This window comes from Alligator mississippiensis, chromosome 2 (assembly GCF_030867095.1).
Source record: "Alligator mississippiensis isolate rAllMis1 chromosome 2, rAllMis1, whole genome shotgun sequence".
Lineage (NCBI taxonomy): Eukaryota > Metazoa > Chordata > Crocodylia > Alligatoridae > Alligator > Alligator mississippiensis.
The window spans coordinates 178124380-178151093 of NC_081825.1; the positions used below are offsets into that span (position 1 = coordinate 178124380).

The 26714-nt window shown below is 49.1% G+C and overlaps 1 protein-coding gene across 4 annotated transcripts in view; it reads left to right on the forward strand.

Moving 5' to 3' along the window:
• MYRF (myelin regulatory factor) overlaps nucleotides 1-26714 on the forward strand; it is a 114214-nt gene that overhangs the window by 37018 nt on the left and 50482 nt on the right. For 2 of the 4 annotated variants that reach the window (XM_019485247.2, XM_014593478.3), the window contains exons 2-4: nucleotides 8559-8646; nucleotides 9702-10037; nucleotides 16127-16188. In XM_019485247.2, coding sequence (XP_019340792.1) covers nucleotides 8559-8646; nucleotides 9702-10037; nucleotides 16127-16188 — 486 coding nt within the window. Of the gene's footprint in view, nucleotides 1-8558; nucleotides 8647-9701; nucleotides 10038-16126; nucleotides 16189-16346; nucleotides 16623-26714 lie in introns of those variants that run through there. The other 2 variants (XM_059722498.1, XM_019485248.2) reach the window with 2 other exon arrangements.

The following is a 26714-nucleotide window of genomic DNA, read 5'->3' on the forward strand; positions in this document are numbered from 1 at the left end:
ACACCTCCTGGAGCATGTGTAAAAATGTCCAGGATGCTTCGATGAACACCTTTGGAGGTGCAGGGATCTCTGTGGTGAGATGTGGTGTCTTGTTGACAGCTGATAATGTGATGCCCAGGGGACAAAATACAAGGAGAACCTCTCCCATACCTGGGCCTTTCCTTGCTTTTAAGGTTTGATATGTGTATGGGAGGGGGCAGGGTGCGGTGTTTTGAGTCCTGAAGCAACCTTTCCTGGTGCTTTGGGGCCAGATCTGTAGCTAGTGTAAATCAGTGTGGCTCCTTTGTCTTCAAATTAGTGAAAGCCCACAGAAGTTGAAAGAATTGCAGGGGTTCACACCAGCTAATGACCTGTCCCTTTAGCTTCTGGGAAATGTCCTGTATACATACCTGTAAATAGTTCTAGCTCTGAAAAGGTGCCTGCCCCAGAGGGACATCTAAGAGAACCATGGACCTGTTGATGCATGGGGTGAAAGCAACCTGGGGGCTTTGTGCAAAGTGGAGGGAGCTCAGGCTGGCCTAGATCACACACACACATGGCACTCAGTGAGGCATCTGTGCTGTGATTATGCCAATTGTGTGGATGTGGATGCTGGGGAGACTCCATCAAGGTCCCCAGACAATGGGGGCTTTGCTCTGGGGTGGTCTCTGAGTTATCTGAGGGAATGGGGCAGTTTGGCTTTGCCTCCTGCTCAGGTTACAGGAACCACTTCTCCAGGGAGTGACTGGTTAACGTTATAGTCAGGTAATAAAGAGTATAATTAAAGAAGAATGCAGGGCTGCCTATCTTAGGAAGGGGGTGGGGGAGTGTGGGCTGCAGTGGGAAGAGATGGCAGGCAGGCATGATCCAACCCCCCAAGCTCCTGGGTTGGATCTTCCAGCACCCAAGGTGTGTGTGTGTGTGTGTGTGTGTGTGTGTGGGTGTGTAAGGCAGGAGAACAAAATCAGTCCTGTTTATTTCCTAGACAAGGAGCTGTCTATCCCCTCCATGGTCCCGGCTGAGTAGGTCTCTTGAGCTTGCAGATGGGGCCCTCATCTGAACCCTGATGGATCTCATCTCATCTCATGGCAGGGGGAGAATAAGAGATGTGTCTTGGGAGCAGGGCACTGGAGCTGTGCTTGAGTCCCAGCATGCCCCATGTTGCTGAGGATGGGGATGTGTGGGGTGGGGACTGGGTGCGGTTAATGCCTTGGACCTCTGGTGTGTCTGATGTTGTTCTGAGTGGGATGTGCAGGGTGTGGGAAGGGTGCATCTTTCCCTTGGTGGGTTCCCTTTCCTTCTGGGCTGGGGCTGCAGTTTTGGGGAACAGGGCTTTGCTGCTGCTCAAACCCTTTGATCCCTCACACCTGGAAGGCAGGGATGGGGCCTGGGAGCAGGCCTGTGTTGAAGCAGTTGGACTCTTTGGGGCACTGGTCTGCTGGGTGTTAGGGGGGGAGGAGGGTAAGTATGTGCCCAGATCAGGCCACGGCTGGGAGCCTAGGTGACACAGGGAGGAGGGGATGGAGCTCAGCTGCTTGCTTCCAGCTCCCCAGGCTTAGGCAGTGTTTGGTTAGAAACCTCTCAGTAGATTCTTCAGGCTCATGGCTGGGCTGTTGGCCAATCAGCAGGGCAGCAAGTATAAACACCAGCGGAGGCCGAAGGGCTGGTGAGCGAGCGAGGCCCGGGAATGTGCCGATGCGGCAGCCCAGCCCTCTGATTTCACAACCCATTGTGTGCATTCACTGAAAGGAACTGGCAATGGCATGCACAGGGCAGGCCCTGCAGCCACCATTGCTCCTTGCTGGTGCTGCCCCCTTAGGAGCAGTGAGCATAGAGCTGAGATGCTGAAGCACCAGGTGCCAAAAACATGCCATGGCAGGCTATAGGTAGGACCCCACCAGCTGGTGGGACAGTCTACCAAGCCCACAGACTTGCAAAATGATGCTTGGCTTTTGAGCCTTACCTGCCTATGTAAGCTCCTAGAGGAGGCAGCTCAGTGTGACTTGCAGCCTTCAGCCTGGTGCCACTGTGTCACTGTGCTAAGGAGATGCCATGCTTGCTGCCCCTCATCTAGTGTGTGCAGAAGTATGTGGGAACTTAGTGCTGACTTCCCTGGGTGGATCTGGTGTCCCTTTGTGGGAGTGCCCACATCTAGAAGGATGAGGGAAACTCCTGGGTTCTTTTAGCCTCTTGTGTTGATTTCTTCTCTAGTGCAACACCATCTGCCACCAACTTCCTTTCTGGCCATGATTGAGTCATCTGAGTGCTCTGTGTCTCAGTTTCCCTTTTAGTAGAGTACAGAGGATAACTCCTCTCACACAAAAGGGCCAGTTCTTTGTGCTGGAGGTATGTGGGACACTCCAGATGGTCTGCTAGGAGCCATTGTGTCCATAAAGTTTTGCCATATGCTCCCTGCAGCCAACAAATCATCTCAGGAAGAGCATTGGTTCACTGGTGTGCATCTAGTTACATGCTGGCACCCTCGCATGTTGGAAGGTGCCTGTCTGGTGTAAATTAAATCACCATGAACTTTCATTTCCTTCTCTCAGGTGCCTTATGTCTGAGCCTGTTCAAGCATCAAGGAACAGAGGCCCTTTGAGTCAGGTAGTGTTGTCCCCTGGTTTTGGATGGAGAAGCAGGGGCCTGATACGGGGTTGAGACTCATCTGAGCCCCTCAGCAATGCCTGTTGTATGAGGTGGAGCCTTGTTTGTGCTCGCATGTGTAGGGGGGATAATCTTGAAAGGCACCAATGAGAGCTACATGTGTAACTCCTATTTCAGCCCCTCTTTCGGTGTGAGTTGCAGTGTGCTGGAAGGGTGGCTACTGTACTCACTATGACTGCGGAGACATGAGTTCATGTCCTGCTCCTGGTCATTTGGGCCTAGGAGTCAAAGCTGGTTGGATGTGATACTTATTGTATACCATTGGCTACAGGAAATGGGAATGTCTTCTATGTGGTAGATGTATGAGCTGTGTATGCTTGGGTGGCGCTTTGGGCCTTCTGTGCAAGCCCTTGTGCTCCTGCAATAGTTAAAGTGAATGCGTGGCTGCCATTGCCAGACAAGGTTCCTTGGGTGAATTTGATATCTTTTATTAGACGAACCCAAATAGTTGGAGAATATTTGTTAAGCAAGCTTTCGGGTTCAAAAACCCTGCTTGTGACATTTGCCAGCAATGGACACACCTTGGAGGTAGGGGATTATGAGAAGGCATTGAACATCTGATCTGAAATGGGGAGTCCAGAGGTGTTCCATACTAGGGGAGCTGGGCAAGCAGAGATGGTGACGGCCAACCGGGCTGAGGTCTGTGAGGCAGGAAATGTGGAAACTGCGGTAGGATTTTTTCAGCATCCAGGTCTGTCTTTGGGCAGAGGGTTGAGTTAGTTCTTACTTTATCCAATCTGGCTCTCTTCTCCTTTGCTTTCATGGCTCTTGTATACAAGCTGAACTGGTTGATGGCTGTATTCTGCTGTCTGGTGTGCGCAAAAGCAGACTCTACGTCTGCAGCCATGGGGTGATCCTGCCCTGGGGAAGCCCACGGCCCTCTTGTAGGCATGGCCTTGCCTCTCAGTAACTCCCTCCCCTCATTCCTGTCTCCTGAAGCTTTGCTCTTGCTGTTTTTTTCCCTTTTGCTGAAGTTCAGCAGCCCATTAAAATGGTTGACCTTGTCATCCTCTCCAGGTTCCCACATCTGGTTCTTGTTAAGGTATCCCAGGATGCCGTTCTCTGTCAGTCGCTCCCCCTAACCCTCCCACCCCCCTGGTGACCCAGGGAGGATTATGGGTGATTAGAAGACAGGCAGCAGAGCAAGTGTGGATGGGGGAGGGATTGTTATAAATAGAAATACCATAAACTTATCAGTCTATCACTCGTGGTAAATTCTGGTTTTAATCTCTAAGGCCTGTAAATACAGTGACTCGAAGGGGCGGGGCTCTGTTAACTCTTTCAGAGAGCTGCATAGCACCGTTTGGCTCATCTACTGGAGCCCCATGCATGCAGACACGGAGAGCTGAGGAGGAAGCAGGGCTTCCTGGACTTTCTCTATGTGCTGAGCTTGTGAGCGTGCTGCAGGGTTGGGGCTGGCACAGGAGCTAGAAGGCAGGAAGGGTGGTTGGCGCTGGTGGGTGTCTGGGGTGGTTGGTGTAGGACGTGGGAGCAGACAAGCTGCCAATCCCAACCACACAGGAAGGGGGAGTAGCTCTGGCAGCTTCATTTGGACACTGATCCTGTTTGGGAGTTTGGGGAAGGCAGAGAAAACCAGTCCAAACATTGGGATTCCTGACATTCTCACACGTACAGGGGCCTCTGCTTTCTCAGCTCCCAACTCCTTTCACAGGGAAGGTCCCCGGGCTAATGTCATCTTGTTCTTCTCAAAAAAGATTTACCTTCATGACTCTCTACACTTCCTCCATGACCCCTCAGGAGAGGGAGAGTTTGGAAAGCAGATTGAGGGAGAGAGATAGGGTAGGACTTTTAGGGGGACTCTGATAGGGAAGCAGGGACTTTGCAGAGAGTGGTGAGTGGAGTGGGGGGGAGGGGGCTTTGGGACAAGATGTGGAGTTAAGTTAGTGGAAATGAGTGGGCAGTCATTCCAGGGATGGTTTTGCTACCTGGGACAGAGGAAAACCAGAGCTTGGTAGGGGCTTACTAGGGCCAGGAGCCTGGTAGTTTCCTGACCTGTTTCTGGATGGGATTCTGAAACAGGAGGGTGTCAGGGAAGAGTGTGTAGTCTTTTTTTCTGTGCATATTGAGATGAGCTGCAGTCTGCTGTGAAGGCTCACCTCCATGAAGAAGTTGTGGTGCAGTAGGCAAGGGTCTGAATTTAGAGCACAGGGGCTGCTCCACGTGAGCTGCCAGTGTGACACACTTCAGTAGGCACTCAGGGTGTGAGCACTCAGCCCAGTTGGAAGGCAGAGGAAGCTACTCAGTATCTTGAATTGGGGTAAATCTGGAGTAACTCCTCTGACACAGGTAGAGTTACTCCAGGTTCTTACTAAAGGTGGAATTTGACCCAATTAATTTTGGAGACTCTCTGGGAAAAGCTTTTGACAATGCCACTAGGGTTACAGGCTTCAGGGGACTCTGGAATGAGGATTATTGAGCCTGGGCTCTTGGAGAGGCCTGTGGGTGGCAGGATGACCTGTGAGGGTTGGCACTTCTCTTTCATGGCAATGGCTGCACACGGGTGATGGCCAGTGTCACCTGTGCTGTTTCCATTTTATTGGGGCTAGGAGGTGAGTGGTTGTCTTGTGTGGAGGTTGGTGGGTATGAAGCTTTGTGGGTCTCAGCTTTATGGATTCATGGTCCCTCTTAATCCTCAGATGGGAGGGGGAGGAGGGGCATTGTTAAAGTTGTTAGGAGCTCGTGACTAGAAAGAGGTATTAGCTTTTAATTAATCACCTAAGCTGGCTTTTGGTAACAGCCCCTGTTGAATAAAAGTTTCAGGCAATGAGATGCTCTTAAGAGCCCGCACTCCGCAGCAGACATTCCAGAGATGCTTTCTGTCCCAGCGAAGGGAGCAGGGGCACAGGGAGGACCAGGGGCAGGGCAGAGGATCTTGGGGATGAGATTCCCAGGCTGGCCAGGTTGGATCAGAAGCAGCAGGGAACAAACAAGAATTTGCTACAAAGCACCTCAGCCATCTGATGCAGGCCTCAGAGAGCTTGTCTTCTCGTTTCCTCTGCAGTCAGCTCCTGGGCCTGCAGACTCAAGCTGAGGAATGTTCTTCCTTGGCTTTACTTTTAGGATGTGAATAGCCTCCTCCCCTTACCTCTGCTACCCCATGACACACCACCAGTTCCCCTGCTATGGTTGTTATTAAGTCTGCTGCAGCTCCAGAGCTGCTCAGCTGACACACCTTTCACGTCAGGGTGCTTATCTCACCTGAGGCTTGTGTCTTAATCGAGTTTTCATGAAGGTGACCTCTCAGGCAAAGTGACTGGGCAGGTGTGAGCTCGCCTACCTGCAGGGTTAGACTGCGGAGTGGCCAGAAACCATCTCTAAGAGACATTCTCAAGCTAGAGTCCTGCACCAGAACTTCTGCTTGTCTGAGGAGCGCTTCTTGAAGTGGGAAGGGATGTAGAGCTCCCCCCAGGGAAGCTTGGTAGTTTGGTCCCTCGCTCCAGGAGACCTTGATTCAAATCCTTAATCACATGCTGAAGGAACTCTGTTTTCTGAATGCTTTTCTAGCTTGCTTTTGTCCACATCAATACATGCTTTAGTATGACTGTAATTCTCTGCTCAAGACAGAAGTATCCCTGGCTTAGCAGGTGGTGCCATGAACATGACTGAAAACCACAAGAGCTGGTCTGGGAGAAAAGAAACACTGCAGCTTTGGGGATGGTGCCTTGGCAGAGCTGGATTGGGGAGAGCCTGTGGGGTGGAAGAGCGGGGAAAGCAGCCGAGAGAACACATGCTAAGCCATGGTGGGAAGGTTCCCAAGCATGTGCCCCCACTTACCCTGGATTCAGTTGTGATGATACTTCAACCACAAGACATCTGATTAGGGATGCATCACTGCTTTGTCATTTCAGCCTAGGTGAGTCCTGTATCTAAACAGGCTTATCAGGTGATGAGGATCTGTAGGTAGGGTAAGACCCTAGTACTCTCCTGCCCCATGCTCTGTTGCTTCAGGAACAAGCTGTGGAAATGTCCCTGTTTGTCTTATAAATCATGTCCTGCTCTTTGTTTGTCTCTGGGAGCAGCACAAGAGCCTCCACTGGGTGCTGGAGGGGCTGGGGATGCCAGGATCTGTGTGTTTGTCTGTCTTCCTTGGAAACAGGTGTTAGCAAGGGAGTGGCAAGCGCCCTTACTCTGTCCACCACTCTGTGGCCTGCCATTGAGGTATGTGGTACACAAAGGGTTAGGTGCCTTACAGTGGAATTGCTACCCAGGCTTTTCTCTCTGGCCTGTGTTACCAAGGAAAAGATCTCCACCCCCCTCCCCACCAACCCTCACCCTGTCCATTTGGCAAAATTCCTAGCTGGATTTATTTCTGCCGATTTGCTTGTCTTGGTATGAAAGGGATTTTCACAGGGGAAAGACCTGATTGGCTGGACTCAGGGTGAAGCCCCTTTTTTTCATTTTTGCGGTTCATTGGCTAACCTTTACCCAGAGTGCAGCCTTCGTGGGGAGGGGAGGGTGGTCCTTTGAGAACATGTGCACGAGTCTGCTAGGCAAGTGACATATTGTTTCAGCCTGAAGGGATCAGGCCTTTGGGGCAGGGCTGTCTTCATGCTCTGGACTCGGGGAGGAGGAGGGCTGGGACTCCTCTTCCACCTTTCTTGGCAATGTCTTTGGCACTTAGGGTTGGCATAGACTCCAGAGGGCTGCAAGCTCCTACTTCAGAGAGGCAGATAAAGAAAGCACTTTCTATCAACAAAGCCCAGCCCAGCTTCCACAGCACGGGAGGAGGAGGAGGAGGAGGGACCCTAGAGGAAAAGAGGGAAGAAAGTCCAGCCCTTTCCTTTCTAGAGAGGGGAGAGTAAAGAGGGAGGAGGACATATGAAGCTCGCCAAAAAACTTTGGAAACATCGGAAGCCCCTGGTAGGGGTTGAGTATGTTTGCTGGTTGTAGGGCTACTTTTGATTTTGGACTGACTCATGGATTTGACTTGATTTGGCTGGGAACACAAAACATTTCTTTAAAAAAAAAGGCATGTGAAGGGAGCTCAGCTCTGTTCTGAAGCTGTCATGGCAGCAGCAGAGTAATTCCAGCACGTTCTGCAAGACTGAGGCAAGGGTCCAAAGGGAAGAAAAAGAAAGTAGACTCCCAAATCCACCCATGGAGCCCACGCAATGCAGCCCTTCTGCAGGGCCTAATTTTCACTCTAGTTAAGCCTAGCCAAGGGCTCCTGTGGCCCACCCAGAGCAGCTCTTCCAGAGCGGTGGTCTTGTTCATGTGACCTAGGGAAAACCAGTGGCTTCTTCTGCTCATGTCACCAAGACCTACTGTCAGGTTAACTCCAGCCTGTCCTGGTGGTCTCACTTTAGATCATGTGATTCAGGTCCAGCCCAGCAGACTCCCTTACAACCACCCCTACATCCTACACAACTCATGCATGACTCAATGGGCCCTGGCATCCCCTGTGACTTAGGCTATGCTTAGTGGGTCCCAGTATCCCACAGAGCACACATGTTCCTATGACCCAGGCCTATCTCAGTAGACACCAGCATCCCATAGACCTCAGGCACAGTTGGTCTTCCTGCCCCGTATGATTGTGACCAACCTAGCAGGACCCCTAATCCCAGATGATTCCAGGTGGTCTTGCAGTCAGTAGTTTCCTGTCAAGCATTTTGCATCCCCTGCTACCCTTGCCAGCCTTTCTGATCTCTCTACCTTATTCTTGGTGCTGTGTTGTCTCAGTTGCTCCCAAGATGCACCCATCTATTTTCACACAGTAATGTGTGTGTGGATGGATACGGGGCCTCTCCAAAACTGGGCAACCTGTTGGCCATGCAGGAACTCAGGGAACCTTACTTGGCCCCTTTATTTTCTGATGGGTGGGAGGGCAGCGGGGGCAAAGAAACATCAAGCCTGATGTTAGCACTCACCCCTTTCACTTCCTGTCCTTGCTGCAGGTCACGATATCAATGGAGCTCTGGAGCCTTCCAACATTGATACCAGCATTTTGGAAGAGTACATCAGCAAGGAAGACTCACCAGATATGTAAGTGCTTGCTGACCCACAGCTGGGGGCTGCCTGGAGGGGCAGGGTTCAGGTGTTTTCAGCAGGGAGACAGAGGAAGAAGTTGGACAGTTTCCTTTCCAGTGATGCAATGACTCATTTGTAAATTGCTTCCTTGTGTCTCCCTCTCTACCTCTGTCTTTTTTAGAGTCTCTGCCTCATGTTCTCTGCTACCTTATTTTTTGCAACCCCATCTTCTCCTTTCTTTTCTTTTTCCACCTTTCTGTTTGTCTGTCTCTCCTTTTTTACCTCCCTGGTAGGATCACTGGAGAATCCTTTACTCCAGTCCTCTGAAGACTCCCTTTGAGTTGTAGCAAAAGCAGCACAAAGGAACTCAGATGAACGCATTTTCATCTGCTCTCCCATATGTTACTAAGAATATTTCCAAGAAAGAGAGAGAGCCCTTGGATGGTGTGTATGGAGCAGGAAGAGATCTCTATGGTACCAGAAGGGAGTGCCCTCCCCAGAGTGTGCCGAGACAAGTGAGGGTCCAGGGAAGGGCAGTCTCTCCTAGGTCCTGGCAGTGGGGATCTGGGATCTCATGTGTTGAGGTTGTGGTGCTGTCCTGCTGTAGTCAGTTGTGTCTTACCATGAGCTGAGTCACTCTGAGAGGAGCCTGCAACTGTACCATCCTTCTTAGATCCTGCAAATCATTTGGGATTGGGCTTACTCAGTCAGATTTTAGAATGGGAACCCTCAAAGGAAGACCCAAGGGGTATGATGTGCCAATGCCAGAGGCAGCACAGGTGGGGAAATAGTCTGCTGGAGCTGTTGTCTTCCCCTCCGTGAGTTGGAAAACTGAGGGCCTGTGAGCAGTTTTTGCAGCATTCAGGCCATGATGGCTATGTTGTCCTGGGTGGTTGCATTCTGTTATTCTCCATTTCTCTTCTGAGCTCGCAGAGTGTGTGTGCTGGAGCAGCTGGGCAGCAGTGCCTCCATCCCTGAGGAGGGAGTGTGAATGGAAACTGCAGGGCTGAAGTGGCAGTGAAAGGTATGGTATACATATACAACTGAGGTTCTCAACTTCTCTTCCACAGATGTTTCCCTGACATCCCTGCCTCAGCCAGCTATGCACACGCCCAGCCTTCCAGTTCTGCCACTGCCAGTGCTTCTGTGGCCAGCTCGATCTCCAGTGCTGGCCATGTGAACAACCCAGTGTCCACAGGCTCACTCCACCTTGGTCCCCCGGGTAGCCAAGTCCCGGTCCGTCATGGTCCTCTTTTGCCCAACCCCTGTGGACCGAGCTACAGTGCTCACCTTAACTGCAATAATAACAATGGCATGGTAGTGCCCAAGGGGTACCACAGCGGCCACTGCCTGAACAACGTGGTCCCTCCAATCAAAGCGGAGCCCAAGGCCTCCTACGCACCTGGGTAAGTGAGCTGGAGCAAGGGAGGATGAGTGAGGGTAGGTGGTGAGGCCAGATGTTTCTCCAAGGCTGGAGCTAACTATGTGTTAGGGCCTCTGAGGCCTGACATGCTGGTTCCACAAAGCCTTGGGTGGTAGGGACACAAACATATTTGGGCTCTTAAATCATGCACGGGTGCCTAAACATGGATATAGGTGGTGAAACTTGAGTCCTGAAGTTTGACAGTGCTGTGCAAAATCTCTGCCTCAGTCACATGCATCAGAATAGATTAAACCAGGGGTGGGCAAAATGCGGCCTGCGGTCTAGATGCGGCCTGCCAGGCCATTCTATCCGGCCTGTGGGGCCCCTAAAAAATTTAGTAAATTAATATTTATCTGCCCTGGCTGCCTGTCGTGTGGCCCTTGATGGCTTGCCAAAACTCGGTAAGTGGCACTCCGCCCAAAATAATTGCCCTCCCCTGGATTAAACTGATCACAACCCTTATGGCAACATGGTGTGAAAGCCAATGGTGTGATGGCCAACAGCTTTCACAGATGGTGTGAAAGCCAACAGCTAGGGAGGATGAGGATCAAGGACTTTTATGGAACACACCTGCAGATTCACAATGGAAGAATCTTATAGCATCTCTGTGAAAAAAAAGATGTCCACGCTTGGGATCCATTCTGGATGGAGAAAATCCTCATTCCAGGATTGCACTGTGCCTGTCCTAGTTGAGCTGAATCAGACTAAGCAGTGCCTTTCTTGGTATGGCATCTCGCTTGCTGTACTCAACAGAAGAATGAAATGGAATGTGAACTATATTTGCAGTCACTTGGAATGTGCTCTGTGTGCCACCCTTTTTAGGGGGAGGAAGACTGAATTTCTGTGTCTGTGATGCCCTGGACTAGATTGGATGTGTAGCTCCATTTGGAGAAATTACATCCAGCATCACAATCTAATTTCTGTGCTCTGGGGCATTGGCGGGCATAATGGGTAGGGAGGAACTAACAGCAGGGATGGATGGAACATGGCAAGAGCATGCCACTGATTGCTGTGGTTAGCCAGGATTGGTATATTGTGATTGGACTGCTATGGCACACTAGCAGGGCACAGCAGTGCTGGCCAGACCAGATACTGTCATGGTGGACAGGGTGCTGGTTACCATGGAGAGTGAGAGGTGGCTGGTAACCATTATATCCATGGGAAAATGTACCCTAGCTCTTTGAGCTAAGAGAGGGTGTGTGCTCCCTGGATGCAGTGGGCACCTGTGCTGAACTTCTCACAGCTTCATGGCTTTTATGATTAGATCAAAGCTTTGGTTCCTGGAAACCCATTTGGACTGGCCTGGCACATTCTCCAGTCCTCTTTACTTTGTACTGCGGGGGGAGGAACTTTCCTCACTCAGTGTAAAGGCAGACTCCTGAGAAATAAGTCAGGAAGTCAGGCATCAGATAGCAATGGACCCCTGCAGTACCACACCCTCTCTCCTCCTCGTTCTGTATGTGATGCATGGCAGCCTGGCCACTTCCTCTCCCTATAGCTCCACCTGCTACAGCATCTAAAAGGTCCTGGCATCGCCCACCCATCCCAGACAGACAGTGTGTTGGCATTGCTGTGGTACTTCAAGGACTGCCTCCTTCTTCACTGATGTGAGTAGGTGCTTCATGCAGAGGTCAAAGCTGGGATGGGGCCTTTGTTTGGTGCAAGGTTGTGCATTGCTCATTGACTTTTTCTTTTTTGCTGGGCCAAATTCATCCTTGGAAAGGACTTGGCCCACTGGAAAAATTCAGAAAGATCCTCATGAAAGAGATGGAAATAAATAAATAAACTGGTTCTTGTATCTGTTCTCATTTTATTCCCAGTGTGGGAGATAAGACTGAGATTTCCTTTGCTCATTGTCTATGAAATGAGAAGCAGCCCAGCACAGGTCATGTCTTGAGCATTCCAGCTATTCACTACACTGGTTGCTGCAGGCCTGCATGGAATATGTCATGGTGATCATAAGGACTGCAGCCCTGCTCTGTAAGCACTGTCAGCTCACCTGCCTGTTGGTGTGTGGGGTGTCTTGCCTCAACACTGGTACAGGTGAGCTTGAGTCTTGTGGGACATTGGAAAATTTTGGATAACCCATAGTTTGGATCCAGGGAGCTACAGCCAAGGAGGAAGCTCTGCTTGATGCTCAGGATGTAGGGAGGAGCTGGAACTCAGCAAGATGGGAGTCTCAGCTAGCTTGAGCTCAGAGCAACTCTTCCACCTCCCGCGCTCTCCCTCCATGCTGAGAACTGCTCTCTCTGCGGCAACCTGCTCAGCACTGCCTCAGAATTACAGGCCAACTCCAGTGCACTCAATGAGTGTCTCGTTGACTCAGAGCCCTCCCCTTCCTCTGAGATCCAAGAAGGCTCCATGTCATCCCAGGAATCATCCCACGCAAGCCTACTGACCTGAGGCCAAGGCCTGATAGGTATCACTCCCAAAGAAGCAGAAACACACCCATTAGGTTTACATTGTTCTTCAGAAGACAAGAATGGCACAATCAAAAATAATTTGTACTGAACTCCAGATTGCCTCTGGGCTCTTTGCCTCTGTAGCTTGAAACCCTGTCTCATAGGTGTTTGTGCTATCACCCTCAAACCTGCCCCATGCTCTCAATGGTCTGGAAAACAGACTCCTCGTGGATTTCTGTGGCATGTAGATTGCTCCATCTTGCACCCACTTGCTACACCATGCAAACCAGATCTAACTCTTAGTGGTATGCAGAGTGCATCCATCACCCTTCACCCCATGCCCTCTGTGGGGTGCTTTTGCTAGGGCATTGCTTGCAGTCTTACTAGAGTTACCTCCTTTTCCTCTAAATGGAAGACCCATGCTACATCCCCTGGGCAAAGGAGAGGATCTAAAGTCTCTCCACCTTGGGAGAATTGGGAAAATATCATGTACCTACCCTATAGGCAGCATGGGGAAGCCTACAGGGGGTCTGGGAAGTAAGGTTAGAGAGGGCCTACTAATATGGAATTGGAGCAGAAGGCACATAAGGGAGCCTGCAAGACCCATATCCAAAAGAATGCCCCCCTGGTGGTGGTGCAGGGGGCAGGAAACAGACTCACCACCTTTTAGTGGGTTGATTTTCCCTCTTGTCCCTCAAACCCTTAATAAAAAGACTTAGTCAGCTGGTATCAGTCCTATTTCTTAGGCAACCTGCCACCTTAACTCTGTAGCCTTTGTAATGCTCAAGATCTGATTACATCATAGTGTGAAGCATCTTTGGGGTGAAGAGAGGGGTCTAACTTAGACATCTTTTCAGAGAGGCTTGTGTGCATTCTGCAAGACCCCAGTTCACCACACACTCTTTCTCAAGTCTCTTCCTGATGGCTTATCTGGCCTGCTGTGCTGTTTACTCTATGAAGGGCTTGAGGTTTTGTGTGCACACCTGGTTCACCTGGTTCCTGGACCCTGGCGTGGCTGTGTGGTGGGACACACTTACAGGGCTAAGCTTGTGTGTCCAGAAGTAATTTGCTCCTGGCTCTGTCTGGGAGCAGAGGGAGAACGTCTTCGTGGGAAGGAGGAGATGATAGCAATCATTCTGTCAGCAATCGCTGTAAGAAGGAATGAGGGTTTGGGAGAGAGAAGGAGTATGGGATGAGACAGCACAGCAAAAGCTGCCTAAGACTAAGCTGTTCTGCAGGCTGGGGTAGAGTGCTGAAGGTGACAGGCCTGTTGTGAAACCTGGCTTGATGGAGAGGTGGGTAAAGTTGTCCACTTGCTTAGGTACAGTTAGGCTTAAGTACAGTTAGGCTAGTGAAACAAACTGGGGACACCATCCCCAGCGACACTGCAGGCAATAACAGTCTGAGCCTATGTACTCTCAGTACCCTGGTGCCTCAGCCAGGCATAGGCTGAGAGGTGCCTTTTGGCTTCTGAGACCTGTTTCGTCTTGGCACTCTGTGCTGAGGCTGCCTCTTGTAGTGGTCTGTGGCAGTAGCTTGTGTGCTGGGGATACATGACAATCAGAGACTGAGTTGGGACTCAGAACATCTTGTATAAGCCACCAAGATGGCTAGCCATGTTAGTCTAAAGTCATGCAGAAGGCAGGGAAGGGTGGCACCTTGAACACTGTCTAGTTCAGAGGGGTTTGAACTTCAGACCACTTACTTCAACAGATGCTGTGAGGGGACATTTATAACCTCTGTTGAAGCAGGCTGTTGCCTACAAAAGCTCATGCCTCTCCAAATTAGTTAGACTGTAAAGTGCCACCCTGCCCTGCCTTCTGCTTGTATAAGTCACTGAAGGTAGATCAGAAGGTGATGATGACTTTAGGACCAGCTGGGACCTTGGAGGTGAGAGCTGTCCCTACCCCTTTGAGCTGTTGGGTTCCTGAGCTTGCACCAGGGGGACCAGTGTTGAGAGTAAGCTGCCTCCAGTCCTTTCCAGTCCTTCTAGGCGTGGGGGGATTGGTTGGGACCTGAGGCATAGGTGAGTGGTTGAATCATGTTTTGAGCTAGCGTTCCCTCAACTCATTTTTGCTTTTAGTGCTATGTCCTTCCCCTCCCCTCACCCTAAATCTACCTGAACTGGCCTTATGTCTGCCCACCTGCACCTATGGTTTAGCTCAAGGGCTGGCAAAATGTGGCCCGCGGGCTGGATGCGGCCTGCCAGGCCATTCTGTCTGGCCTGCAAGGCCCCTAAAAATGTAGAAAAGTAATATTTATCTGCCCCTGGTTGCCTGTCATGCGGCCCTCGATGGCTTGCCAAAACTCAGTAAGTGGCCCTTTGCCCAAAATAATTGCCTGCCCCTGGTTTAGCTCCAGGCTGGGTGAGATCAGTTGAGATGCTGGAGCTAGCTAGCTGTGATTAGGTGAGGGGAGGGCACGCGCTGGCACTCAGTGTGACAGAGCCCTCCCTTTTTTGATCTGTATGGTGGATCACAAGGCCTGTCTCTTTCTTGAGGGGTGGGAAGATTGGGGAGGAGGAGTTTAGCCTTGACTGTTGTGTGAGGAGCACAGAAAAGGAGAACATGGAACAAACTGAGTTGGATTGTGAACCTCCAGATGTGAAGTGTCCAGATGCCCAGAGCCTGTGTTGGCCCCATGGTGCAAGTCAAAATAGATAAATAATAACTAAATAAAATCCTGGTCTGTTTCCCAAGTACCACTCAGCACACAGGAAGCTGGTTGCCAGTCTTTCTGTCTGCAGGCTCAGTACTTTTGGTTAGGCCCAGAGAGTTTCCTGTTCATACTGGGTTTTGCAGAGATAGGGCTGGATTCCACCCTCCGTGGCGGTGGTGTAAACCCAGAGGAGCACCCCGGGCTCCTGTGGAGTTGCTCTGCCTTTGTACAGCTGTGAGTGAGAGCAGAGTCTGGCCCCATGGCTCACAGCCTTCGCTTTCATGCCTCAGATCCCGGAATAGAGCCAGGCTCCCCCAAAGCCTCCTTTTTATTTGCGGAGAAGCAAATGATCTTTTTCTGGGGAACAGATACATTTCTGTTTGGCTTCTTTTAACTGGACAGGAGCTGCTAAGCAAAGAGAGGAGTCTTATTAGCAGGTCAGCAGAATGGCTATAAAGTGAAACGCTTATAAATAAAATCAAAGCAAGCACTGTGGGGGGTGGTGCAGGAGCAGTGAATGCTACTCTAAGTGCTCCCAGCCCCTCCCAGAAGGAGGTGCTGTAGGGAATGGGGTTGAGGCTCCACCTCCAGAGGCACGGGGACTCCTTCCCCAGCACAGCTTATGGTAGTCAGGGTGGTTGGGGCACTGGGATATGTGGGGCTTCCTGAAACTCCAGTCCCAGCCTCCCCCAGCCCTAGTGTTGAAGAGCATACTGTGGAAGTGCTGGCTAGTAGCTCTGTCTATAGGGAGGAGCTGCAGGGCAGTTCACAGCTACTTCAGTCCCAGTCTCTCCTAGGTATAGGGGCTGGTGCAGGGCAGCTGCTGGTGCCTTGGGCACCAGCCTCTGCCAACAGGAGTCTGTCTGGGCAGCAAGGGTCGTCTGCTGTGCTGCTAGCTTGAGTTTTGTTCTGGAGTCCGGGGCGGGCTGCAAGCAGACTGAATGGATCAGTCCTGTTGGAAGCTCCCTTGGAATGACCTTCTGTTCTCTCCTTTTTCTCAATCGCTCCCCAGCACTTTACCTGACTCTCCCCCGGACTCCGGATCAGAAGCGTACTCCCCTCAGCAGGTGAATGGTAAGTGCTTAAAAAAAAAAAAAAGCCCCAAACTCAAACCCAACATCCTCCCCCTCCATGCTCCATGAGAGTGGTTGGCTCTGAAATCTTTATCAGACAGGGGAAAACAGCCGGCTGCAATACGTGGAGAGATTATCAGTTAGTAAATATCCCTAGACTTTCCCCTATTGTTCTCCTGCTAGTCTTTGAAAGCGGGAGAGAAAGAGAGCCGTGAAGGAGAGAGGAGGAACAGGAGAGGAAGAGAGGTGCACAGAGAGCAGGAGAGGGGGACTACTCCTAGGTAGGGTGTGAAATGGAGTGGGCAAGCCTCCTTTCACTGGTATCGGTACTGGGGGACTGACCGTGCCTGAGTGAGGGAGGAAGTGCGAGAGAGAGAGCACATCCCAGCAATGAAGCCTGACTGGAGGAGGCAGCCATGAACTTGCCCTTCAGCGGTAAGTTCTTTCTGAGCCTTCCTGCTCCTTCAGCGAGCCCAGCCGGTCCCAAGGAGCTTCCATTTGTCTCCTGCGAAGGGCGGGGGAACATGGAGCCCCTCCCAGAGGCTGTTTTCCACCCCTGCCAAGAAGGCGGGTCAGGCCTGCTTGGCTCTGTGTGTGTTGGAGGAAGCGGGTGGATGTGGTGTGGTCCCTGTGGCAACATTCCACTCCCTTGATGGCCGGTTATCCATGGCGGGTGGGTAGAAAGGTGTGGGAGGGTGCTCCAGGTTCCCCCTGCTGCCCTGTCAGTAGCACCCTCTTTTCAGACTCCAACCCAGTTCACGCTGGGAACAGTTCCTTCTTTTTTCTCCCTGGAAGAGGTCAAGAGTTTTGTTTATCTTACCAAAAAAATCCTTGGAATTCCTCCTGGCCCTTCCTTAAATATAACAAAGAGGCCGGGTTACTGCAGGGAGAGCTGTGCTCCTTTGCTGCCAAAGCAGCACCACCTTTGCTTCAGGAGACCAGGAGGAGAGGCTTTGGAGAACAGGTCTCGATCGGCTAATTTCTCATGAGGCAGGAGTCAGTGCCTGGGACCTGGTTTTGCCTGGCTTGGATGGGGCTGCATGTATGCAGCATGTCTGGGCCCTGGTTCAGATGTAGGACTAGGACCTTATCTCCACGGGAAACCCATGCCTCGGCAGCAGCGCCTACAAGCATGCCGTGCTAATCTATGTTGCTTCTAGACTGAAAGCGGTATAGCCACATTTACACAGCACTTCAGGCCAGTCTTTTAGTGCAGCTGAGAGCTAGGGCGATGAGCCTGCCCCCATGATATGTTAGGCCATGTCTGGCAGCACAGAGATGTAGCTCCACTGCTTCTGGATTAGGTGGCAGACCACTCAGCAGCTCAGCATGCTTCAGGGTACCACTGCTGCGGATGGCAAGCTTACTGTATTAGACATGGTCTTGCTAGTATGCGTGGTCTTTTCCACTGCTTTATGGCTAGAAATACACGAATATCAAAAAGCAGAGTCTCCATGAGATGCAGAAGATGGAGCCCAGCCATTCTGCTATCCCATGGTATGGCAGGAATAGCAGGTACCCAGAACTGGCTCCATGTTTCCCTCCACAGTGCTTTAGAAGCAACGTAGTTTATCTCAGCTGGAGTCCTAGCTGCCAGTTGCAAACCTGCATTACCTGATTGTGCTGCAAAGGCTGGGGTGTTTCTCAGTGACCTACTGGAGTACTATGTTGAGCACTTCTTGGATTGGTTCTGAAGCTCCTATCATGATGAAGAAACTTCTTTTTATCTCCCTGTGATGATCCTGTTTCCTAGATGATCTCTAGCCAAGGACTCTTCTGGGGTTTCTCTTCTCAATCAGCTGGACTGAAAGCTACCTAGGTCTTTTCTGCACCTTGCACAAATGAGCTATGTTGTGTCTTGTGACATGTTTCATGACTGAGGTCAGGACTGGTCAGAATTGCACATGGAACCAAAACTGGAGAGAACAGGAGCAGAGCTGGGTGATGTGGGTGTCAGTAAAGTGAGATCCTTCCCTAACAAATGTAAAGCCCTGCATCGAGGTGAGGAAATGAAAAAAAGAGAAATAGGACCAGATCCAGGTCCACCTATCAGGCAGCTCTGTATTCCACCTTGCTCAACTCCGTGAAAAAATGTGGGTGTACCAACTTTTGTAACATGCCATCAACTTTAACACTAAGTCATGACAAGCAGCAAGTGGGAAGAGGACACACCCAGATTTTGTATTCACTGTTTTTCTGGGATGGAACAGGATCATGCTCTGGCACCTAGTGCTGTAATTAGTCAGCTCTGCCCATTGCAGTGAAGTGATCTGGACATCCCCTTGTTCTTCAAACCTGCGTTGAGTCTTTGTTCTTTGTGTCCCCTGTAGCTGATGTGTTGTGAAACATAGTCGGACAGGTGCCTGATCTGTGATTGGAGCTCAGTTTTAGGAAGTGGCCAGAATATGAAAAAGTCCACAAACCTCTGATCCTAAGAAGAATAGTTATAATTGCCTTTTCTACTTGTCTTCTGGGGCAGCTTAGACAGTTTCTGATCCAGCCACATCAGGGCAATTCCCACTGTTATAATGCATCTCCCTCCAGTTCTGCCACAGGGGCCCTGTGTGTATAGTCCCAGTGGAATGTCCCCGTAGCTCTTGTGTCTCTATGGTGCACAGCAAAGTCTTTTGTTGTTAGGAAAAAGCCTTTAAAGGAAGCAGAATGATATAGCCCCATGCTACATCCCTCCCCTGCCCTTAATAGAAGGGCCTGGGGAAGGTTACTGTTATCTTGGCCAGGCTGCACTGATTCATCTTGAGAAAGTTTTGCTCTAGTCAGTGAGTGCTGGCCAGCATGATGGTGAAAAGGGATATTGGGGTTATGGCTGATCACAGGATGATCATGAACTGACAGTTCAATGCTGTAGTCAACAGAGCTAATAGCATACAGGGATGCATTAATCGATGCATTGTGAACAGGGCTAAGAAGGTGATATGTCTTCTCTACTCAGTGCTGGTGAGACCCCAGCTGGAGTACTGTGTCCAGTTCTGGGCACCGCACTTCAAAAAAGACATGGAGAATCTTGAAAGGGTCCAGAGAAGAAATGTTTAAGGGCCTGGAGGACAAACCTTATGAGAAAAGACTAAGGGATCTGGAACTGTTCAGCCTGGGGAAGAGATGATTGAGGGGGGACTTGGTGGCTGTCTATAAGTATGAAAAGGTGAATATTGGGAGCTGGGAGAAAAACTGTTCATTAGGGTGCCCCAGAGGAGGACAAGGAGCAGTGGCCATAAACTGTTGGATGATGGTTTCAGGTTGGATGTAAGGAAGAACTTCTTTATGGTAAGGGTGACCAGAATCTGGAATAGACTTCCCAAGGAGGTGCTGTAGTCCCCAACCTTGGAAGTCTTCAAGAGGAGACTGGACAGACACCTTGCTGGGATCATTTGATCTCAGCAGTATTCCTGCCCAGAGCAAGGGGGTTGGATCCGATCTTTTGTGGTCCCTTACAGCTCTTAATTTCTATTTCTGTGATTCTGTGATTTCCTTACAAAGGGCCTGATCAGGTTCCAGGCTAGGTCACTTCACCTTGAGAGTTGCCTGGATGTTGCTACCTAGTGGCATCAGGCACAGCTGGTGCCCAGGCCTACTTTCTCCCTAGCCTGCTATGGGCCTGTCTGGTACTGGGACCACGTTTACCTCCTAGCAACAAGGGGGCTGGCTCTGGTGCAGCAGTCCCCACTTCACCTTCAGCATACAGTGGTGTGATTAAGAAGGGGTTGGGAAGGCCTTCCAGTTTTCATTCTGGGCTCTATAGCAGTGTGTAAATGCTGGTGGTTGAGGACACCTCTGACTTTTTCCATGTCACCACTTGAGCCTTTCTCCTCTTCTCTCCTCTTGTTGACTTGGACCCTGTTGAGAGGGTTCTCTGTGGCCACACTTGCATCTTTCCTGTCCACATGCTCTCTCTGAGGCAGGCCTGGTATTATGGAGGGTATCCCTTAATCTTATAGGCCTGGAATGAAGCTTGTCTTGGCTATGGTTGTATGGGAGGTGGGGAGGACTACCACTTCTGGTTGTCCAGGAGTGAGATGTTCCTAGTGCACATGTCCACTTCCTTTTCCAGTGATGATGGGGAAACAGCTTCTCCCTGCATCTGAAACTTCTGCCCACTGTCCCCCTTCTCTCTGTCCCAGGGACAGGGGCTAGAAGCCAGTTATTTGCTTCCACAGAGAAAATCTTCTAGAAACATAGGGATGTCTGAAGTCACAGTCTAATGCAGCCTGTGTTCCCCAAATGCACTTCTACATTCCTTTAGGCAAAGGCCCATATAAAACAAATGTGTGTTGTCTGTTCTGTATAACAATCAGGTTGTGTAGGATCATGGTGAGAAAGCAAGTCTGAGGTTAGAGCTGCTGGAATACACATGGAAACTGAGGGCCTGGTAACAGCTATCTCAATATCCATGGCTGTGGGAGGAGGCAGGGCTGTCACTGATTCAGGTCCCAGCAGCAGGGTGTGTGGTGATTTCCCCACATCTGAAAAATCTTGTGTGTGGTATTTTTCCTTTTCCCATTAATCCCCACCCCCAAGCACTGGAAAACCCCAGAAAAACCCATGGAGATTTTATGAATTGAAGCACCAAGCGTGGGCTGTGTCATTTGCTGCTTAAGCATAATTGGAACTCTGACACAGACGGTCACAACTGTTGTTACTCTGATGAATAGCTTGCAGTTCTGTAGGCAGAAGACATCAGATGAGTCCCCAGCCTACTAACTAGGTAGCCCTTCCACTTGCTTTCAGCTGACCTGACAGATAGATACTTTCTATGTATTTGCTTTTTCAGTGCCTCCTTTATTGTGAAGTATTGACCAAACCAATACGAATATGTGGGAAACATGCTCAGTTGCTGCTGAGCTGCTTGAACTGGAGTTTGCAGGATATTATTCCAAGTGCAACAGTTTCCCCCTCCACCATCCATCTTGGGTTGGATTCAATGGTCCTTAAGGTCCGTTCAAACCCTATGACGTTATAATTTTATATTGGCATATTTCTATCAGTTTGACCCAACAAATTGTGGCTCAGACTCCTTCAGAGAAATCGGGAGAAATCTGGATCATACAGTTTGAATGTTAGAAAGGAAGAACAGTGCTCAAGACCATGTTATATCACTTATTAGGAAAAGGGGCAGTTATAGCTCTTCTATAGCAGTTTTCTTCAGTAGTTCTTCCAGCATCTTACATATGGCAACCACCATTATCTCTGTTTCCCAGATGAAGCACAGAAGTGAAGTGATTTGCCCCGAGTCACCCAGGAGACCAGCAACCAAGGCAGGATTTCAATGCAGGCCTCCTGAGACCCAGTCTAGTTCTATGTCCAATAATCTTCATGCTCCAAGCTTCCTTCTCCTGTTCTGGGTTGTATTTAAAGTCAGTCATTTAGGCTAAGAGCTTGTCTGCACCACAGAGGTATTGGAGGCTGTACAGCTACATTGGCAAAGCATCCTTCTGGAAGTGCAGCCTCTATCATTGAATGGAGGCAACCACATCCGTAAGCAGTATATACTACGTTGACAAAATGGCTCTTTTTCCAGGAGGTGGGGTTTGCTGGCATAGCTACATTGATCACAGGTAGGCTTTTTTTCCCTGCTTGGTCATGTAGTATTGACCTTAGGAACAGAAATGCCCCATCACTTCTCTTGATCTACTTTTTCACTTTTATCCTAGAACAGTTTCAGTTCTTTGTTATTAATTGTATCGAGCCATTTTTTTCTTAAGCTGCAAGAGCAGCATCAGCCACCTGTAATCCATAAATTTCCTTCAAAACTTCATTCAGTTGCCTTTTAAACTCTCAGACCCCTCTGTAAAGCCCATTGTGAAAAACATTGTGATAGGTTTTGATCACAGTCCTTTCTCTTGCATACACTGCAGACCATGTCTTACTATCAAAGGTAACTGCAAAGGGGCAGATCATCAGCTCGCATTGGCTGGTGTAACTCCAGTGGAGTCAGAAACTTGTCCCATTTACAGCTGGCTCACAACCCATGAGTATTTCTGTAAGGGTCAGCCAGGAAGGTGAGGCATTCTTCCTCCATTTTCAGCCACCTATGCCACGAGAATGATGTCAGTTGCAGATCTGAGCATCCATGTTGTGCTTTAGATACTTATTTTACAGCATTCATATGCCTGTATTGAAGGACATTTGTCATCTTTTTCTTTTTTCCATTTCATTTTCATTTAGTAAATGACCAAGACCACCTGCGTACACCTTTCTGTGCATTCTTGCTTGCCCTCTTCAGAAATGAGAACACAAGGTCTGTGGTTTTCTTTTTAGATGTGAAACCCATACTATTAAGCAGGAATACAGATTTTCCTGTGCAGATGCTAGTAACCTTAGGTCATTCCTTCAGTCTGACCAGCCTTCTTGTGCTACTGCCACTGTTGATTCTTAAAGTTGTTCTTTTATATATTCCTTTGTTTCTTCCTTTGCAACATTTAACATTTAAGAGCGGAGAGGTTTTATTGTGCTTGGAAGTATGTTGTCTGGCTAAAGAGTTTCCATTGTATTTTTAAATTGCTTGTAGTAAGGAGGTGAAATTACTGTAGAAGACTTCATCTTTTTAGATTCATATCTTTGCTTTCCAGTTTTGTGGAACAATCACTAATTCAGTAGTAGAAGCATGAACTGCAGGCAAGTCCTGGTGCCCACCTCTGGCCTGAGGTGGGTCATTCTGGCCTGCAGCTGGCAAAGGTGGCTTATCACTGCTGCCGAGGGAAGAAGCACCAGCTGCAGGCAGGTCCTGGCTCCTGCCCACCCACCTTTGGCTTGAGGTGTGTCATTCCAGCCCACAGCTGGCAAAGATGGTCTGTCACTGAGCTAACTGATCTGTGCCATTTTGAGGCACTGAATATGAGGACAAACTGCTCAATGAAGTTGATGGCAAAGAGCTGTTGGAAGCCCTGAAACGGGTTTAAATTTTCAATAGAGCAGTTTTGATGGAAAGACACTGAAAACATCTCGTTTCCAGGATCAGTAATTTTCCCAAAGTTTTGCTTTTCCAGTTCCAGCACAGTTTTAGTTGAGTAAATTCACTCTGGAAAAAACTGCAGATGATGGTTTTCTGCACCTTTTGAGATGAGCACCAATGCTTTCCCGTTTGCTAGTCAATATGCCAATGACGGTTATGTTTTATTTCAGAGAAACTATTTGTTGCCATGATTTCAATTAATTAAACCACTAGTTTCTACCCTTTTCTTCAGCTTTTAGGAACAGCACTAAGAATCACGTGACTTGTAATACCAGTGAGTTGGCAACTCTATAGTTTCCATGTTAAGCAGGGATCTGTAGTGTTGCTCCTTAATATTTGTTCATTATCGTCACAGAGTAGATCAGCAGAAGGAGACTATAGTGAAAGTTAATGGTGGAGATGAGGCCTGATCAACCTGATCCAAGTGGAGTTTGGGAAAGTTCAGACCCAGAGCTAAACTTCCCATATACTCCCTAAGAACTTTTTTGTCATTAAAGGCCTTATTTGCAGACATTTCCAATTTTCTGGTAGTAGAAGATGATCCTTGGGGTTGAGATTGCTCATTTTTTTTCTCTGCTCCCATGCAATTTTTTTTTTTTTTTTTTTGCAGGAAGGGAGAGAGGTGTTCAGAGATCCCCATGGTTCCACCCTTTCTCAGATATTTCCCATTCTTTTATTTTGCACCAGATGCCTTCAAAGCAGTTTAGTGGTATTCCCAACTTGCCCTGACCTTATTCCTCAATGAATACTGAGAGGTACTTGGCTCATGATCAATCAAGTCCAGTTATACAACCTGAGTAGACCTTTCTTTATAAAGACCCAGGGGCCTGCTGCAGGAGACATACTACTGGATATAATGCTTTTTACTGTGATTAGTACCATTGACTTTGGAGAAACTGCTTGCAACAGAATATGAACCATACTGGGCGTGTCTACACGTGCAGCAGACTGTACAGTTGTTACTGCACAGTCATTTAGTACTTGCTTAACTAAATACTAAATGACTGCACAGTAACCAGCATTGCTGCATAGTCCTGTCACCACATGGTTATTTTTAGATACTACTGCTCACTAGCAATGAACTACTGTGTAGTAGCTTGTTACAACTGCACAGTAGCTTCACTATCACAGTTCATGCCTGGCAACATTACGGCTCTGTAGCAGTGAGCTACAGTGCAGTAGCTTGTTGCTACTGCACCATAACGTCCCATGTAGATGTGCCCACTGGTTAGTAAATTGTTTTGAGAATGGCACTATCAGATCCCAGTTATGTAGCAAGCTCCCTGTTGGTGCACAGCTGTGCTTGCGTGGGGCTCAACGTCAAAGCAAGTCCTAAATTGAGATACAGGAGAGTTGGTTCATTTGCATCCATTCCCAAGCTCTACCTGTTAAACGTTTATTTTGATGGTGACACATTCAAATCAACTCAGATAGTGGCTTGATTTCAATATCTGATCCCATAGATAGGAAGGGGACCAGGCAGACTGCGTATTTGAATCTCCTTTTTTGTTTATTTAAATGTTAGGGTCAAAGTCCTTCCTTGGTTTAAAACTAAAGAGTATGTATTAGAAAATTAAATGTGCCTACAAAAGTCCCCTCTGCAGAGGCTTAACTGTCAGGGGCTTGGTCACCCTGTCTGTCCCCACTCTGCATGCGTTTGTTCTCACTGCTAAGAAAGTGAAAGGGAAAACTTTCGTTGACTGTGGTAGAAATAAGGGAATGCGGTGAGCATGGAGTCTGAAGCAGAGGTTAGTGGGCATGACTGTGAGAGGAAGCTGGAGCTGAAGTGCTGGCTGCCTAGAGGGATTGGGATGGAGGAGAAGAACAGCAGGTTGAACTTCTGTGCCATATCAGAGTTTTAGGGTGGCTACTAGTTGCAGGATAAAAGAGAAGTATACTGGGAAAGCAGTGACTTGCTCAGAAGGCCAGGAAGGACAGTCCTTTCGTCTGGGCACTAGCTTAGGGCTTGGAATGCCCAGGTTCAATTTCTTGCTCTGCCACAGTCTCCCTGGGTGGCAAATCTCTTATCCCCCCTGGACCTCTGTTCCCCATTTGCAAAATGGGTGCTAAGGGTTGTTGTGAGGAGAAATACATTCAAGGCATGAGACATTCAGATGTTATGGAGGCTGGGTGCCATGTAAGCTAGATAGAGGCCAGGCAGGCTGATCCCTTACATGTGGGGTGAGGGGAGTTGTTTGGGCTTGTGGGATCATACTGTAGGCATGCCGGAGGCTGGCACTGCGGGTGAAACAAGTGAGATCGGAGAGCAAAGTTCCCCCTTTGCTTTCCTGGTGCATCTACCAACTATCTCCTAGGAGCTTGGCAGCAGTTAGGTAGCAAGTGGGTGTGCTCATAGCTGTTGTTCCCACTATCCATCATCACCTCGTGGTCACTGGTCTCCACCATTTTACTTGTTGTACCCTGTCTCGTGTCCAGACTTTGATTGTCAGCTATTTGGGGAGGGTCTGTCTTTGGTCTGTGTATGTACAGTGCCTAGCACAAGAGGGGCCAGGAGTTCAGGGAAGTCTTAAAGCCCAAGTTATATAGGAGACCAGATGAGATGAATACAATGCTCCCTTCTGGACTTATGATTTATGAAAAACTGAGATGGGTTCCTGTTGCTGGACACTCAGCCAGGCTGCTGTACTGGACTGAGCCCCTTGGGCCACACATACTCTGCCAAGCTGGGGCTAGACAAAGTTTAGACACTATTTCTGGTTCTCCAACTCTGGATGCACACTGCAGGGGAGAGAGCATGGGTAACATTTTTCTTGGCTGTCTGCAAAGCACAAGAGATACACAGGTCTATAGAAGAAATAGAAAAACTAGTAAACAAATCCTTCCCTTTGCCTCCCATGCTACTTGGAGAGCCCTGTGGGTTTTGTTTGGCCCTTTCAGAGGTCCCAGCTTTTCCCTGCACCCTTTTGTTCCTGTTCATTTTTTTGTTGTGGCCTCTCCTTCTCTCAGGGTAGATGGAGAAAGCACCTCCCTTTTTACAAGTTGCAATTCCATTAGTCTTTTGACCATCCTGAGCCCCTTCAAGCCCCCATGGCTTGGTTGCTAGCTCCAGCTCTCCTGGAAGGAGGGGTTCATGTCCTTCTGCCATTGATGTTTCATTGCCCAGGTTAATCAATTCATTGCCCAGGTTAATCGATTCATTGCCCAGGTTAATGTCATTTGCATAACAGACCATCTAGGTTAACAACCCTGGGTTTGATGTTGTTTGCCCTCTGTTATTACGTCTTGGAATTCCAGTTCAAGATGAAGGCAAAAGGCATTAGGTGAGACACAGTACAGTGGCATGCAAATGGCTGTCAAACAGAAGGGAGCTTGTAGTTCGATATAGATACAGACACTCCAAAATGGTACCCAGAGGCCCTTATTCCTGATGTTGCAGTAGCACAGGGGAATGATAGCTGTCCCTTTTTGCCCGTTTACTAAGGCATTAATGGCCTATGTACTAGAAACAGAGGGGTGATTTGAAGAGGGATATCATGCTGAATGGTTTGTCTTGTTCAGTTCAAAACTTACCTGAGATGGAAGTCATCCCCTTATTATGC